At 38.2% G+C, this 13,568-nt stretch overlaps 1 protein-coding gene across 3 annotated transcripts in view; it reads left to right on the forward strand.

Moving 5' to 3' along the window:
- The window catches only part of LOC117394391 (enhancer of polycomb homolog 1-like), a 55,236-nt gene extending 48,334 nt beyond the window's left edge, over positions 1 to 6,902 (forward strand). For all 3 annotated transcript variants that reach the window (XM_033992617.3, XM_033992616.3, XM_033992615.3), the window contains 4 exons: positions 2,849 to 2,967; positions 3,967 to 4,108; positions 4,642 to 5,005; positions 5,492 to 6,902. In XM_033992617.3, the coding sequence (XP_033848508.3) occupies positions 2,849 to 2,967; positions 3,967 to 4,108; positions 4,642 to 5,005; positions 5,492 to 5,564 (698 nt within the window). In that variant the 3' untranslated portion in view covers positions 5,565 to 6,902. The remainder of the gene's footprint in view (positions 1 to 2,848; positions 2,968 to 3,966; positions 4,109 to 4,641; positions 5,006 to 5,491) is intronic.
- The last annotated feature ends 6,666 nt before the right edge of the window (positions 6,903 to 13,568 follow it).

Raw genomic sequence — 13,568 nt, forward strand, 5'->3', positions numbered from 1 at the left:
AAGTGTCAGTGGCTTTGGTAGAAAACCTTTTTATAGTCATGTAGTTCCTTTTCATTGCATGGTTGAGATAAGCTTTAAAGGTCTCGAGATTATCTTATTACATTTGTAACAAGATGCATAAGCTTTTACAGCTATTTGTAGATATAGATGGTGCTATCCTGAATGTAAGTGTGCGGCCACAACTGAAATCCATCTTTTTTTAGTCTTGCGGCATGTGTTGAATCTTAAACACAATGTTCTGTAGGTCTTGCATTGTGAGAACAGTAAATTATATTTAATCTGTCTGCATTGAGAACATTACTGACCTATCTGGTGATATACAGTATCCCACAATATGATTGACTGCTGTGCATATGCACTGATTTCAAAGATTTGTTTTTTTTACATGTTTGTTTATAGACTGAGAATAACTGTTGCCCAAAATAGCCATCCGGTTCCAAAGATAGGGATCACAGTGTAAAATACAAATTAAGAATTAACCTAATGAAGATAATGAATACAATTAAAAAAGAAAAATCATATAAATATGAAATAATATATGGGTGAGGGAACCACGGCTGTCACATACCAGACCGTGCAGTTGTCGGCTCCTTGTCAGGTTTCGTACGGGTGCTTGAAAACCTGGAAAGTCTTGGAAAACTGCTTTAACAAAATCCAGTCCTGGAACACCCTGGAAAATTGGCATTTTATTACAGGGTCATGGAGAGTCATGGACTTCTTAAAAAATGTGGTACTTTAATTTACTTGTTGCATTCCACGTTTAAGCCCCGGCCCCCCATAATATATCGGATATGACCAAACTCGATTTTGCTCGCTGTTCGTGCTTTTTGATTGGCTCATCGCATTGTCAAGTGTATTCTCGTGTGAGTTTGATGCTCGCCAGAGCTGGCTGGAGAGATTGTGGTTGCTGCTTGATAACGGTTTAATAGCTGTGTATTTAGTCTTTAAATGCTTTAAATTTGTTCAAAAATGCCAGGCAAGAGCCATTTCAATGAACGGTGGTTTGAAAATATGACCTACAGTGACTGGCTGCAGAAAGACAGACAAAAACGATCAATATAAAGTATGATAAAATCTAATAAAATCGGCTGATGAGTTTGCTGAGAAAGCAGAATCAACAGGACATTTCATGTGGATTAGTAAAGAAAGAGCGATACCTCTCTTCCCTTCAGGATAAAATTGAACTTTTGCAAACCATTAAAAAATGCCAGCAAGTAAACAACCAGGTAAGATTGTCAGTTAATATATATTTTAAATACAATATAGGAAGTCTGCGCTTTTAAATATGGTATTGAAATAATATATGAGCAGTATTCATAAATCATGTCTACCGTTGGATGCTTGTAATATTTTTTTGTAAATTATAGGAAATTAAAATATAATTTTACAATCAGATACCTTTGCTGTAAGACCTGCCCCTGCTAAAGAATATATTTGTTAACCGCATCTATAATTAAAATCGGACATGCAATTTAATACGGTCCTACAGTAAATAGTTGTTTTGGCAGTTTTGTGATGACTGTGTCTGATGTTTATGAGTGTGATGTATTGAATTTGCTGTTACATAAGGAGGGGGTTATGTTTATATTCAACAGCTATGTGACTTAGTAATGCGCCACCAGTGGGTTAGTGTTACTTAGAGCTGCGACTGTTAGAATGTGTTCTTGTTCCAAAGCCAGTTATATTAAACACAAGTTACTTTCACTGTTTAATAATGAGCAACTTATAGTTTTGTCATCATCATTATATTTTTAGTTATTGCGATACAGCTGGGGTAACAGTTGCAGTTTGTAAAACGCTTATGCATCGTAGTATGACATTATTTTTTGTCCTGGGAATTGTGTGTACTCATGAAAAATGCTTAAGTCCATGATTTTACTTGTAAAAATAGCGTACGAACACTGCTTGTGAAATTTAACAGCAGCCAATCCCATAATTGTATGGTGTGCAAAATGTTCACAGTTTGCTTTCTTGCAAATTTGGGAACAAGACCCAGATTTTAGCACTAATCTGGAACTAATTTAATGTTGTCTTGGGTATAGCAGGCCAAGATCAGTGTTAATCAGGGTCTATGAATGTTGTTTTGACACCTAAGAAAAAAAAACTGACACAAGTACATTTTGTAAATCTATTTAAAAGATTGGGCATTAGGGGCTTCCGAGTGGCGCATCCAGTAAAGGCGCTCTGTGTGGAGTGCAGGATGTGCCCTATAGTCTGGACGTCGCAAGTTCGAGTCCAGGCTATTCCTTTGCCGACCGAGGATGGGAGCTTCCAGGGGGCGGCGCTCAATTGGCCGAGCGCCATCCTGGGGGGAGGAGGGTTAGGTCGGCCAGGGTGCCCTTGGCTCACCGCACACCAGCGACCCCTGTAATCTGGTCGGGCGCCTGCGGGCTTGCCTGTAAGCTGCCCGAGAGCTGCGTTGTCCTCTGACGCTGTAGCTCTTGGGTGGCTGCATGGTGAGTCCGCAGTGTGAAAAAAAGCGGTCAGCTGACAGCACACGCTTCGGAGGACAGCGTGTGTTCGTCTTCGCCCTCCCGAGTCAGCGCAGGGGTGGTAGCGGTGAGCTGAGCCTAAAAACAATTGGCTATTCCAAATTGGGAGAAAATAATAAAAATAATTGGCAATGACCAAATTTAAAATAAATAAATAAATAAATAAATAAATTGCATTCTATAATGCTCAATTTAAGTTGGTTGCAGATTTATATTTGAATCATTGTCAAAGATTATTTCAATTGATTGTACCAAGTCATAACTACAGTACACAAACGGATTTAGTGGGCTTTTGACTATCAATGTGGATTGATTTGTTTGTAAAATATCGCTCACATTTATGTGTGTTTGTTTAGCATTTACAGCCGAACAATACCAGCAACATCAACAGCAACTAGCACTGATGCAGAAACAGCAGCTTGCACAGATTCAACAGCAACAAGCAAATAGTGTATCTGCCACCAACAGTACACAGGTGAGAGTTCTGAGTTAATAGGGATAGACAATTCAGGTTTTTTTTTTGTTATTTTTTAATTTCATCCCAATCCATTCAGGCACCTGTTTTGGCTATCTCTTAACCCTCTGCAGTCCATTTATTAAGTGCGTGTCATGCGCGTCGGGTCCAATTTATTTTCACACGCGCAGTTAATTTTAGACGCGCTGTTTAAAAGTATTTTTTTTTCACAGTCAAACGGGTTTAAAAGGCCCTGCATATCAACAAAGCACTCACTAGGCATCTCCAGCCCCGCCCACCCTTTCGTTCGCTATAGCTTTCACATATGCTAAGAAATAAATAATAATAATAATAAGTCGTACATACCGATCAATCATCTCCTGATCACTCGTTTTATCACCAAACGCCTCAATAATGCAATCCAAGTCATTATTTTATTACTATAACATCTGAAAAAAGCTCTGCAAATGTCCGTGATATTCTCTGAGCGCTGATGCAGTCACAGGCAGCTTGTTTCCTTATGGCAGCCCCTATCTGATCCCAGGGGCAAGTATGACTATTCATGAGATACGCCCCTTTTTTTTCGGCTTGTCTCGGCTCCTGTCGCTCCCACTCGGCCATTGAATGGTTTTCTCGGCTTTTTCCGGAGAAAAAACGACTAGAAACCCGTTTTTTGCGTCTTTTTGATGATGTCGGACAGGGTCCGACATTGGACCGGACAGGAATAATTGCAATGTCGGACCAGGTCCGACATAGGACCTCAAAGGGTTAAGAGATGTAGGACTACATGGCGCCTTTACATGGAGAATTCCATTCAGACATTCAGAGATGCGAGTTAAAAATCCTGAACTGTACCTGTGAACCTTGTCCTGTCAAGCCTTGTATACATACATCTTATAAAAGGGTTATTTAATAAAGCTCTAACACGTTGTGATCCTTACCAAAACAATATGGCAACTTGTTTTTCAATGTAACTTCACAGGATTCCAGTTTGCTAAGCTTTTCAATATTCTCTTCCAGGGATTGGCATCAAAGATGCTGGATTCTATCAGCGCCCAGTTTGCTGCCTCCGCTTTGGTGACGACAGAGCAGCTGATGGCATTCAAAGCAAAGGAAGATGTGGCGCTTGGAATCGGAGTCAATGGCATCCTTCAGGCCTCAGGTGAGTTCTCTATATATTCCAAGTTCACAGCACAGGGCTTGCAGTGATGTAAAAGTAACCCACGCTAAACATTGTAACAGATGATTAAATTAAATGTTAACACCTTCCCTCACAGAATGTCAGAGAAGTCACTTGCGACTTGTGGAGGGCTCAGGGGGAGTGCTCTTGGCCTACAATAAAGGCCAATATATTGAAATCGCTGCTATTATGTATGAGGTCTCATTGACAAACTGAAAGGAAAGTATAAGCAACATTTAAGACCACAATATAAATTTGTGACTCAAGATTTTGGATTAAATGCTTACACCTGACCTCACAATAATACTGCAAAAAAGGGCATTTACTACCAGGAATGGAGAAATTCTCAGGGATTATTTCAAAGTCAACTAATAATGCAGAATAACTAGATGGGAAATCTGTTTGTTTTACTTTTTGTTTGATTCAGTTTTTTAGAATTAAAGTAAAACAAGTACCTTTTTAAGAATAGGTTGTCCATTAATCAGACTGATGTATATTTTGCCCCTCTCTTTTAGGAGTATACAAGGGCTTACACCTCACTAGTTCTTCACCTACTGCTCTTGTTCATACTAGCCAGTCTTCAACCGTGGGTTCCACCTTTCTACAGCCCTCCAACAACACACAGACTTCAAGTTCCCAAAGTGCACTGAGTCACCATGGGACTGCTGCCAACTCGACAACTCAGGTTCTGATTGGGAACAGTATTCGATTAAGTGTACCCTCGCCAGTAGCTACTGTGAACTCTATTGCCACTCTCAATACACGCCATATACCTAGGACTTTAAATGCAGTTCCGGCATCTGCCTTAAAGTTGGCTGCAACAACAAACTGTCAAATGCCCAAGGTTACAGCTTCGTCCTCCATGGACATAGTACCAAGGTAAGGATGTGTATCAAACTGATGTTTTAGGAAGCTGAATTTAGTATGGTAGTTAAATTGGTCAGGATTTGAGTAATTAATGTGTTGCTTTGCTTGGGTCATAAAATATTAATAGTAATGAACAACCATAGTTGAGATAGAAGTGACCCCTGCTAAAATACAGTTTATTATTATTACAATGTTAAAGGGACATCTGATGCAGATACATGCATATTTTCATTTTTTAGTTATTGGATCTTCGGTTAAAAAAAAAAAAGAAAACGTTGATCTTATCATTAAATGCTTATACGATAATCGAATAAGAAATGAAGTTGCTGATTGCACCACTAAGTCCAAGAAATGTAGCAAACTTTTTGCAAAATCATTTAAGTGTAAAGTGTTTTTTTTGTTTGTTTTTTTTGTAATATACATATTTTGTAGTTAAGATCGAAAAATATGTTCTAAAGTGTTCATGTTATTTATGAGTGACTTTTTTGTTCCTCCCAGGGAAAACCTTGACAAAGACAAGCCAGCACTTAGCAGTATAGCGGACAATACAGTGGCCATGGAAGTGACGTAGTTTCCACAGAGACAACACCTCAGTTTTGGGAACTCATTTAGGTGCTATGCATCAGTAGCATTGTGAATGCAAGGGATGGTGGAATGCAGCACATTGTTTCCATGGCAGCAGTTGGGACTTAATTGCAATGCTCATCTCTCATGCTTTCATTTTTTTGTTACTGTTAATAATGATCAACATCTGTAAATTATGAATATGGCAATTATATGTGTACAGTACTGCATATTTGTAATACCCCTGTATATATGTTACTTGAATACAGAGCTGTTCATTTGTGATGTTTTGCACTTGGGGGGTGGGGGGCAAATAAGAAAAAAAGAATTTAAACTGTTGAGTGTGAGAGGTGAGAGTGATGTAGAGATGAAATGGATCCTCACATCATGTGCATGGTGCAGAACCTGCTGTTTTGATCTATTTATTGTGCTGTGTTTACAGTTTTTTTTGTACACCTGTACTTTCATTGGTTCCTGTGCTGTAGTAAATGTATTAGGTAGCTGTGGACTCCTCTGTATTTTGTATATTGTGAACATGATTAGGGTCCTCTTTAGGTCCCTGAGTTTTCTGTGTATCATGTGGAATTAATGGTGACATACATACAGAATTGGGGGGGGCGGGGGGAGATGGATGAAGGCATCAGTTTGTTAGTGGGTAATGTATTACTTGGTGGGATCTTCCATTTGTAAAGTCCCAAGACAAGTAACAAGCTGGAGGTGAAGTCTCTTACCAGAAGCAAACACAGCTTCTGATATTTAAGCACTATATATTGTTTTTCTTGTTGCTGCTTTTAATATATAATTTCAGTCCCTAGTGTTCATGGAAAGAAAAAAAATACCTGATCGCTTTGAAATTATTTTGGTGCCCCTCCCTCATTTTTTAATTTTTGTAAAATTTGTTGAAACAAAAAAGCAGTTATTTTTGTATCTTTCTGTTCTTGTGATAATGATTGTATGCTCCTTGTATTCAAAGACTTCATTCTTTTGTTACTTGTTCATAAAAAAGGATATAAGGGAGATGAATGCAGTAATTGCTGTACGTGTATCATCATTCCAATTTCTAAAAACAGCCAGCTTTTCCTTTTAAAGATTCTCCAGAAGGCTGCAAGGCCAGAACCATAAATATCGGGTGCCTTCCTTTGGAAATATTGGACCTCTCTTCTGTGAAGAGCATGGTACTTAACACACTACTTTTAGTGCTTTGTCAGTACCTGGATTTGAATGCCCAATCCAATGGCAGAATTTATCCTTGAGGTTTTCTAATCCCACCTGGAAAAAAAAAAAAGTAATTGTGACAGAACTATCACAAACAAATAAACCCCAGGGCATTATATGTTGACCAGCAGATGTCTCATGTACTTTGTTTAGTCAATTGTATTACTATGTTTCGAGGACTGTGGTGTATCTCTTGTTTGATTGGCTTGGCTGCAAATGACCAAGCATCTGGTGATGACAGATGTGTGTGAAGGTGACAGGCTTGTCCCACACTGGTAAAAAGTAGATCACTGCCATGGTGATTTGCTTTTCAAATTCCATGTCTCAACTCAAACTAATTAACCTTGCACTGTAATGCAGTAGGAGAAGGTCTTGTCATAGATCCAACAGGATAGTTGATCAAACACAAATGCTGCAGTCAGTCAAATGTTAAGAGCCATAAGAACCTTTTCAGTACTATTATATTTAGATTATAGGTGTTCAGATCACTTTCAGTTTTCATATATCATCTGTACTTTGAGACGGGTAAAAACATCTTCTCTTCCAGAGAGCATTGGTAAGTTCTTACACCTGCAATACCAAGAGTCATGAGCATCCTGCTGCATTAAGCCAAAAGTGTGTTATTTTTTTGAGTGTTTTACAGTACCAGGGAATCCCTCTGTATTCAGTTAACCACTTCTTTTAAGGTGTAATCCTGGGATAACCATGGCTAGGTTGTATATGTAATAGTGTGGCTCATGCCAGTTGGGTACAGGTTGATCAAGTCACCCCCTTAAGTTGTCTGCATTTTTAAAAGGCTGTCAAATATACCTTTCCTATACAGCTGGCGGTTACAGTGGAGTGGAGTTCAGCATTGTGAAACCAGCATAGTGAGTGCTGCCCAATTATCAACCATCCCATTTCATTTTAGTCATGGATGTAGTTTGCAGAAACCTTTTAGCATATGTCACCATGAACTAGGCATCATGGTCTCAATGTGTCTCTGTGAACAGTGGCCACATCCCAGAAACCATTAGTCACTTACAGTGAACACTGAAATGCACAAGTACCAAATGTATAAAGTTACAATCCAAATTGCCAAATATCTACACACACTACATTGTCATCCAAGGGGTATTGCACTATGCAAATATACTCCATACTTATTTTTCATTTTTGTTTACAGGTTGTGTGTTGTTTGAATTTTAAAATTATAATTTAAAAATCAAACAGTTGGATGTTAAAAATCACTGGATTATAAACATAATTGACGTTATTTATACACTCAGTGATTCAATCATGTGCAAGGACATTTTCCTGATAATGCACTTTACTGTGTGGTAACCATGGCTCTCTGAAATTGACAAGTTATTTGCCCAATACTCTGGGTGTTTGGTTTGTTCTGGAATCAATCATACAAACACATCTTTGCACACCATGCATGTGCATGACTCTTCACAGTGCTTAAGCTACAGATTCTGAAGCAACAGGTGTAGATGTCCCTTTGAAGACAGATTAATTAAGTTACTTGGGTAAATCATCTTTACTCCTGTGTTGCCTGTCTTGATATATGAATGACAGGACATACCAAAAATGTAAATATGAGCTCATATTCCTGCATACCAATAATAAATGGAAACTATTACAAAGATCGTGAGTTTTGAGGGAGTCTTGTTACTGCCTCCTTCACTTTCTAGACACAAACATTTTCTTACCACTTCTTAGCATTACAATATTTAGAACAAGAACCCCGTTTTGATTCTGGCAGTAGGACCCCCCTTCCCCCATCCCTAGCACTTCTGTTGGTAACTGTTAAGTCAGGTAGATCTTTTTATCTGTAACACAGGAATTGAAAGTGGAGAGTACATCCCCCAAACCTGTTGCATCGGCAGGAAAGTGGGCTTCATCCTAGTCAATGTGAAAATGAAGGGAGTGAAACAATAAGGGGTGTTTGGGAATGTTGTTATACTAATGGGAGGTAGAATATGTTTAAAGCCTTGGCTATTACAGCAGGTATTTTAGGCACAGTTATGACACAGGTGCAGCTAAGCCTTCTCCAAGCAGTAGAAGTCCTCCCATCAGGTAAGTATTCTGCTGCAACTTGGCCTCCATGCAAAATGTCAGCCTTTATTTTTCTTTCTGCTGTATAATTCTTTCCATGTTGGCAAACAGTTTTCCTGACACAAACCGGGATGTAGTGCTTTCTCAGTTGTGAATGTGCTACCTATCGGATGAGAACAAATGTTTCCAGTGGCAAAAACATGCCTGGTGTAATAGTTGAAAACCCTTAAACATCAGTATTTCCAGAGAAAATGAGTCCCCAAATACCTATGTGAAGGGACTCCTAGCTACTATGTAAATCCTCAATCGTTTGATGATGATGAATGTAATTTATTATTTATGGTTTTTAGTTGCTATTTCAAATGTACTGTATGCATAAGGGCCATGTTTACAGAAACAAAAGCAGCAACAACAAAAAAAGTCACGTAAACATTCAGGGGTTGAACAAAACAATTAGGATAGCAGGAATTTGGATTCCAATGAAAGAGGTTCTACTAGTATAAGACAGAGTATGTGCCAGGATCAGTGTACAAACAAGGGTGTACTGCTGTACAGGTAGCCAGTGTTTCATCTTTACACTTGGGTTTGTATCCAGCTCAGTCTAACCCTTGTCATTAAGTACATTGTCAAAAGCAATACAATTAACGATAATGGGAGCCTTAAAAATAACATGTAAATCAATAGTATTTTTTTTTTTTTCTGGTAAAATATTTAGAAATAAATTCATGATGTAAATAAACACCTGATGTTTGGTTTTGTTTTATTTTATTAAGAGAAAGCCAATCAAGCCTTTGCTCCATGAACAGTGGCTTTATACATTTATACGGTTTTATACATTTCTACTTCAGAACCAAATTCATGCCTGTGGCATTGTATGGTATATATCTCCATAATCATAATCTGCTGCTTAATAACACACATCCAATTGAGGCTTTGCAAACAGTGCCTTTAACTTTTTGGAATACTAAATCTGAGATTATGGATACAGAATTTATATCATGAAAAAAGAAGAGATATCAAGGGTGCATCTTGTGAAAAATTCAGATAATTACACTTCTTAATATCAGTATTATACAAAAGCCCTCAATCTCAATCCAGCCTCCTAACTAATCAGCAGTGTCTTTGTCTCTATCGTTCTGCACCACAGTTGTTGAACTGTCTTCATTAAAGATGTCTCCAGAAGATGTGTGTGTGCGTTCAGTTTTACAGTAAATACAAAACAGTATTTTGAAACAAGTTGAAAGGCAAAGACCAAAAAAAATGAACAATATAAAACTCAAGGACCTGCTCAGAACAATACAACTCCTTCTTGTGGTTATTTCTTGGTGTTTTAAAGTGGTTGTAGTTAACAAAATACTTTATTACATCTTTCCTGTCTCGCACTTCCATTCACTACAAAGGTCTCAAATGTGGAGTTACGAAAGAAACACATGATATCGCGATCACACGTTTTGATTTTAAAACATGACATCTGGTGCCACACAAGGTAAAAGGAAGTTCTCGGTTTGCTTGCCTTGCCTGCCTAGAAATCTGTTGCACTTGCACTTCCTGGCTCAATTTACCTCAGTGGCGTCTTACTGGCTGCAGAGCATGTCAGTCATTAGGGGAAGCAGCTGGTTGGTTACTGCCCGAAAATACAGCCTTGAAGTGGTGACAATGAACATGGAAAACTTTCCAAAAAAACTAGGCTTGCAACAATGGCTTCTTTAACCTAGTGTAATACCAGACATCAGGTTTTAAAATGATAATATGTTTGCTAAAAACATTTATTTCAAAACTACACATAGATCTATATAGTGAATGGATGTGCTTGGCACGGACAATTTATGTAATTCTTTTGTCAGCTCCCTAATCAAAGTTTCCCTTAGTAACAGCATTGCAAGGTGTAGTAATGGTAAAGCTCAGAGATGTATGGTAAATGTGTAGTATAACCATGGGAAAAGTACAAAATGACTGTGCAAGTTTGCCGTGGTAAACTTTTATAAGGGCTACATGAGTTTAAACTGTTACAATTATTGTATTCCTCTCAGAAAGGTCTTCTTTGCCTTTGTGCACCAAGGCCCAGTTAGATCAAGCTTTGTGTGTTTTATGAAATAGTTCAGAATGAGTCTTGGATATAAAAGCTACAAAGGACCTTTTCTTGAACAAACACCAATGTAAAAAAAAAAGCAATTTGTGACCAAGAATCAGTCAGTGCTGCATCCTCCTTTAAAACGATTCTGGGATTTTCAAGGGCAGTGAATAGACTTCTTACAGGAACAAAACCGTGTGAGTCAAACTGCTCCGCGTGTGTGAGAAGAGTAATGAGAAGAGTAACGGTGTGCGCATAAAGATCTACATTTATAAAACATAGTTCAATCTCAACAATACAATTATTGCTAAGGAATTGGCGTGGAGTAAAGTCACCCAAACCCAGTTTCTCCTATCTGGTTTTCTTTTAAAATGGGTATTAGGGCCTTTAGAAAATATGTTCATATTCAGAGTGTGTACAACATATATTTAAATATATTAGTGGTACTAGTAGCCTTTATTTATTACACACACATGCAATGATGTATTGGGAGTGACACAGAATACTAACATACTGGCACAAATCCATTTGAAAATGGAAGTACAGATTAAATATCCAGCCGGATGCAGGTAGGCTTCTGGTTTCGAGTCATGCTAGTTCAAGACATGTTAAGGCTGGTGGAAGAGCCAGTTATACTGGTGAAAGAAAACACAGTACATTTAAAGTGACCTGTATGTTGTCTACGCTCCTAAATGAATCTATACTTAAAGCAGAGGCGGCTGGTGGCCAAAGAAAATGAGGAGGCAGAAAAGAAAAGAAAAGAAAAGAAAAGAGCAGCCCATCATTGTTTATTCTAATAAACTTAACTGTTTAACAATGCACTGTATATAACATTAATATAACATTGAAATTTCAAGACCACGCCACTAACATACTTTGCATAAATTATTTTCTAAACAAAGTTGTAAAGGCAGGAGAAAGGCTAAACTTAAATAAATGACCAATAAAATAATGCTATCTCAAGTCTACGCCCCTAAATGAATCTGTAAATGTGTTTTTTTTATCCTTGCTGGTATCCAGTAGCAGCTGCTGGAATCCTTGGCATTGTAAATCAGACAGTATTAGCATGCCAACAGATAAGCATCAAAAAAGATGTTCTTGAGGGGATGCGAGACAAACACCTATTAGAAAGGGCTGGGTGGGCTTCAAATGTGTGGACCCCTGAGTATAAGAATAGGAACCATGGAGCAGGTGTGATGTATGATCCTTAGAAAAGTGTACTGTGGTGAACCATTGGAAAAGCATAGCAAAGTGTAGTAATGTATAACAAAAACACAGGGAAAGCATTGTGAATCACTGGGAACTATTGTAAACCATGGTGACAGTAGGCATTGGAAATATTATTATTATTAGTTTTTTTGCATCAATAATTCATCAGTGGCAAATAAGATACCATAACGATTTAGCATTTGCTGACTAGTACGACTATAAGCACCTCCCTGAATTTCCATTACTGCCACCTGAGAGGTCAATACCGGTCTCTACAATAATAAGCACTCTGTTAAACAAACAGAGTGGCTTTGCAGTCTCCTTTTCTCATTACTGTTAGCTGTTATATAGTGACAGCACTAACAACAACACCGTTTTATTTCTGCTTCCAGAATAATACTTTTAGTAAAGAAAAGCCTACTGTGGTGACACTAAAAGGTATTGTCTCTCATTTGAACTCCCTGTCAGTGTGCCTCAAACCTGCCAGGGACATGGCTCTGCTTCTTGAAACAGAGGCTGTCTCGTCTGTATTGTGATCATTAATCTCATGCATTTCAAACAAGGGTCATATTCTGCACTACGCTAAACCCATACTGGCTCATTAATTAAAAGGTCTCCAATTCCATAAACCCCTATACAAGCGAGAAGGACGATATAACCCATAAGAGAAATGTCTTTGAAGGAATACATAAATGAAATGCATCCATCAGTTAGTATGGAAGTTAAAGAAAAACATAAAAACAGAAGCAAATGCATATTTAAACATTAGTTAAAACTAGCCAAGATGAGATAATGCAATAAGGGAGCAAGGAGGTCCACAGCTGGGATTTAGACTTAATATTACATGGAACACAAATTAAAAAAAAAAAAAAAAAAAACATTGCAAAAAACAAAGTATTGAACTAGAACACTGGAGTGACTAAAATGGTACATTATTGAAAAGCCTTCTGTGCTCACGTCTTCAGCCTGCTGTGTTAGTTAATACAACGCACTCCCTATAATTTCTCAGAAATGTAGGCCATGGTTTATCGCTTGATCTCTCAAATGTAGCCACAAGATTTATTTCCAATTGAAGCTGGCCTGACTGGAAGCAGAAACCCTTGAAATAATTTGCTCCTCAATCAATCAGGTTACTGACTCCACGTCCTTCAAATGAGTTCCCTGTTTGCCCAATTAGAATGCATGTCTGTAGATGTGTAAAATGGCATGAGCTTTCATTCGTTCAGCAAAAGCTAAACTGACTTTTTTCCCTGCTGTTGTCCGAACACACCAGGTTTTCTAGTAGTTCTGTCGTTCCTTAAGAGGATAATTATTTGGCTATACGCACTCCTTCAGGTGTGCACTGAAGCTTCAATAACTAGCCTCTGGGTAATCCACGGTCTCCTCGATCATTAATGCTTTCTAAGCTTCGTCTGTCAGAAACACTAACCCACCGGGGCCCTATGCATGACCTATGTGTCCAGCATCCCAGGACTA

The sequence above is a fragment of the Acipenser ruthenus genome, chromosome 3 (genome assembly GCF_902713425.1).
Source record: "Acipenser ruthenus chromosome 3, fAciRut3.2 maternal haplotype, whole genome shotgun sequence".
In the NCBI taxonomy this organism is placed as follows: domain Eukaryota; kingdom Metazoa; phylum Chordata; class Actinopteri; order Acipenseriformes; family Acipenseridae; genus Acipenser; species Acipenser ruthenus.